This window comes from Penaeus vannamei, chromosome 16, assembly GCF_042767895.1.
Source record: "Penaeus vannamei isolate JL-2024 chromosome 16, ASM4276789v1, whole genome shotgun sequence".
In the NCBI taxonomy this organism is placed as follows: Eukaryota; Metazoa; Arthropoda; class Malacostraca; order Decapoda; family Penaeidae; genus Penaeus; species Penaeus vannamei.
In genome coordinates, this window is record NC_091564.1 from 17,201,826 (window position 1) to 17,206,825 (window position 5,000).

General features: G+C 29.3%; 1 protein-coding gene across 1 annotated transcript in view; it reads left to right on the forward strand.

Moving 5' to 3' along the window:
• Positions 1-4,974: 4,974 nt before the first annotated feature.
• Positions 4,975-5,000, forward strand: part of LOC113808581 (transient receptor potential cation channel subfamily M member 2) — a 31,292-nt gene continuing 31,266 nt past the window's right edge. The window contains exon 1 of the mRNA XM_070131541.1: positions 4,975-5,000. This exon is cut by the window's right edge and continues 220 nt beyond it. Coding sequence (XP_069987642.1) covers positions 4,975-5,000 — 26 coding nt within the window.

Consider the following 5,000-nt stretch of genomic DNA (forward strand, 5'->3'; position numbering starts at 1 on the left):
CAACAAGATGGATTACGGGACTAAAGCGACTTGTGAATTTATATATGAAAATAAATGTTGCTTCTGCTCGTAACTAGGGCGGGAACATTGCAACATAAAGGATTAAAGGACTAAATACATTTACGTAATATTTCATATCTTTCCCAATATAATGGACAACAGGACTAAAGCAATTTATGTATTGCTTCTACGAAAATAAATTATCTTTCTTTCTAACATAACAAATCAAAGGACTAAATCAATTTAAGCATTGTTCATATGGAAATAAATCATCTTTCTTTTTTACAGATTATTTGGAAAGAAATAGGTCATTCGTTCAAGATGACGTCATTGATGTGGAGACTGAAACGTTTCTACTGAGCTAAGTGTAGTAGCGTTGGGGAAGTCCATTCTAAACATGGACTGGTTATGGCAGGCTGCGAGACTGTAAGTAGATACATTATATTCTATTTTTATGTATCTTTACGGATTTCTGTATTAGTAAATGTTTCAAAATAATCTGGAAAGTACTGAGTGCACTAATAGTAATAGTGATGATGATACGCATACTCATACTATTAACAATGGCCATATATGTTCTTATATGATAATACCCACCATAAAAAACAGCTGAGTAAGAATAATGATAGTAATAATAATACGTATATTCACAATATAAAAATGGCCTTATATATTATCATATGATAATTCTCACAATAAAAAGAGCATCAAAAAAGAAAAAAAAAAATAATCCTTTACATCCAACCAACAGCGGCGCCAACGTGGGACCGACAAGGAGGTCAAAAGATTACCATTCAAGATTTCATCGGAAAGAATGCATAAAGTTCGTATTATATATATTTTTCATGAATTCTTTACACTGTATCTATATGTGTGAATTGTAATCCTTATGTCGCTATATAAAACAAGGTATATAAGGATGAGAAGCACTTTTCATTAATCATGCATAAAAAATGACCCTAATTATTTGTAGATAAGAGTGTAATTGGTCTGAAAAAACAGACTGCTGATAACAATTTGGGTTGTTAATAATGCACACAAATGATATGTTCATTTTAGCAATTAGTAGTAATCATGAGATAATGAGTCAGGTAAAGTCCTGATAACAGTACTTTACCAAAATCAGCCAAGAGATCTATATGATTTTCTAGACAAATACTCTTACTTGCTTTACTGCATTAATATCATATATAACGATTGAAACAAGAGTCAATAATTATTTATTGATCATGTTCTTTAATGAAATAACTTTGACTCATTTTATTTCTTGTTTACATTTCGAATGAAGAAAATCGATGAAAATATTTACTTAGGAATTGACAGCTCATAGTGAATCATCGATTTATTTTTTTCACCAAAAATAGTCTAGATGCAGATTCACTTATATGCTCACGACTAAATAACAAAATAACAAAACATTCAAAATAACAAAACCACACAAATGCACACGACGCATACACGTGAGTCACCATATTTATTCACTTCATCTCACCTAGGAAATAGCCCGGGGAGTGACTGGACTCTTGTCAGTATCAGGGTTCAGAGACCTTTCACTGCTGAATTATAGAAAGGCTTCGGCAATCGATGATTCACACAGCTGAGAGTATTCTGCGACATTGTGGTCTAATCTTGTGATGTGACGTATTTCTCTTATATTTTTTGTTTCTTTGATGAATATTTACTTTCAATGTTCTAATGGCTGGTTATTAAGATTGGGCACACACACACACACACACACACACACACACACACACACACACACACACACACACACACACACACACACACACACACACACAAACGCACAAGACTGCATCATCCCATAGATCGCGGATATTAATCTAGGAAAATTAGCTGTATGAGATTACAGTTGATTAATATATAAGCTAAAATTGAGGAAAATGATATTCACAAAACTGATACATGGGCACAAAATCAGCCAATTTATGGGTGCAAAATTGATTTGTATATAGGTACAAAACTCGTCAATAAATGGGAACAAAATTAGTGTGACCACAAAATCAATATTTATGGATACAATATCAATAATTATATAAGCTTAAAATCAGTCAATGTGCACTTACAGAATTCACCAGGACACAAAGCGAATAATCTATACTTGGATGCTAAAAAAGCAAAACATGATTACAAAAATCTATCTATATGTAGGTAAATAAATCAATCAGTATATGGTCCCAAAAGCAATGTATGTATGGGTACAAAAAACAATCCTTATATGGGTAAAAAAGCAATCTATGTATGGGTACAAAAGCAATCTATAAATTGGAACAAACAAACATTATATATAGGAACCAAAACAATCTATATATGGACAAACAAAAAAAAAACAATTCATATGTGGGCAAAAAAAAACAACAAAAAAACAATTCATATGTGGGCAAAAAAGAAAATAAAAAAAACGTTTATATGTAGACAAAAAATCTATATGTAGGTACAAAATTAATCACTAATCGAATACAACATCTTTCAGTTACGTCCCAGCTCCAACGAATCCATCAGAACCTGAGGTATGCTATTGTGGCCTTTATGAGCGAGAGCACATTAATCCTTCCACTGGCTTCCATCCGCTTCACTCAAGGAGGTTCGCGCTTCACGAGGTGAGTTCTCTTCGTCTTGTCCTTCATCTTCCTCCTTCTGTACTTCTTTTGTTTTTAGGATTATCAGTATTATTGTTATTGTTATTATCATTATTGTTATTGTTGTTATTATTGTTATTATCATTATTATTATTATTATTATAATAATAATTATTATTATTATCATTATTATTATTATTATTATTATTATTATTATCATTATTATTATTATTATTATTATTATTATTGTTATTATTATTATTATTATTATTATTATTATTATTATTATTATTATTATCATTATCTTTACCATTACTACTATTATCATCATTATCTTTACCATTACTACTATTATCATCATCAGCATTGTTATTATTACTATTATTGCTATCATTATTATTATTATCATTATTATTGTTATCATTATTATCAAAATGATAATAATTATTACTATTATCATTATTACTATTATTATTATTATCATCATTATTATTATTATCGTTATTACTATTATTATTATTATTATTATTATTATTATTATTATTATTATTATCATTATTATTATTATTATTATTATCATTATTATTATTATTATTATCATTATTATTATTATTATCATCATCATTATTATTACTATTATCATCATCATCATCATTATCATTACTATTATCATCATTATCATTATTATCATTATTATTATCATTGTTATTGCTGTTATTGTTATTATCATTATTATCTTTATTATTACTGTCATCATTATCATCACATTTATCATTACTATTAACATTATTATTATTATTATCATTATTATTATTATCATTATTATCATTATCATCTTTATCATTACTATTATTATTATTATTATTATTATTATTATTATTATTATTATTATTATTATTATTATTATTATTATTATTATTATTATTATTATTATTATCATCATCATTATTATTGCTGTTATTGTTCTATTGTTATCATCTTTACCATTACTGTCATTACCATCATCTTTATTATTCTTATCGTAATCATTATCATCATCTTCATTATCACCATTATTATTATCATCATTATCATTATTATCAGGATTAATAATGCTATTATTATCATTATTATTACTATTATTAATATTATTACTGTCTATATTATAATATCATTATCATTATATTTCTTTTAATCGCAAGACTTTAGTCTATTTGTCAGTGTAGAATATTATTTTGTAGACATTTCACACATGGTAAGGACATCAGACAAGAAAAAGCAACAAATCAATAACATCATCTAAATCTCTCGTTAGCTATATCACAGCATATCTAAACAATTACTCAAAACAAATATTAACATTAATAATATTAACATAGAAATAGAAATAAAATATTAAAATATTAACATAGAATATTAACATTACCCAAGAAAGACAACCAAACATGACCAAGACCTCCCATGGTTTCCCCAAAGCCTTTTACAGTTTTGAATCTCCGGCAACCCAAGAAGCCCGCGCCGAGCCAAGATGGGAAATGGCACCAAGACAGAGATATCAGGGAATTCCCCACCGATGCTTATGGGATGCTGTTCTTCAAGCAGGAACCAAAAGGCAAGAGACGTGTTCAGCTTGGAATCTGATCTATTGTTTTGTGGATCTATCTATCTATCTATCGGGCTGTCTATCTATCTATCTGGCTGTCTATCTATCTATCTATCTATCTGGCTGTCTATCTATCTATCTATCTATCTGGCTGTCTATCTATCTATCTATCTATCTATCGGGCTGTCTATCTATCTATCTATCGGGCTGTCTATCAATCTGTCTATCTATCGGGCTGTCTATCAATCTATCTATCTATCGGGCTGTCTATCAATCTATCTATCTATCGGGCTGTCTATCAATCTATCTATCTATCGGGCTGTCTATCAATCTATCTATCTATCGGGCTGTCTATCAATCTATCTATCTATCGGGCTGTCTATCTATCTATATGTCAATAGGCCTATCTGTTTGTCTGTTGATCCTTCTGTTCAATCCATTCGTCGTCGATCTATCAATCTATCTAATCGATTTGTCAGTGCGTGTAAGCAATCTACGTGTCAGTTTATTTCAGCAATCGATCTGGCAGCCAATCAATTAATTAATCTATTAGTCTATCAGTTAACCAATCTATTAGTCTATCAGTTAACCAATCTGTTAGTCTATCAGTTAACCAATCTATTGTTCTATCAGTTAACCAATCTATTAGTCTATCAGTTGACCAATCTATTAGTCTATCAGTTAACCAGTCTATTAGTCTATCAGTTAACCAGTCTATCAGTTAACCAATCTATTAATCGATCTTTCAATCTACCACTCCTTCCATCTCATCAATCTGTGTTTAAATATGCCAACATGACACTAAAGACCAGCCACCCACT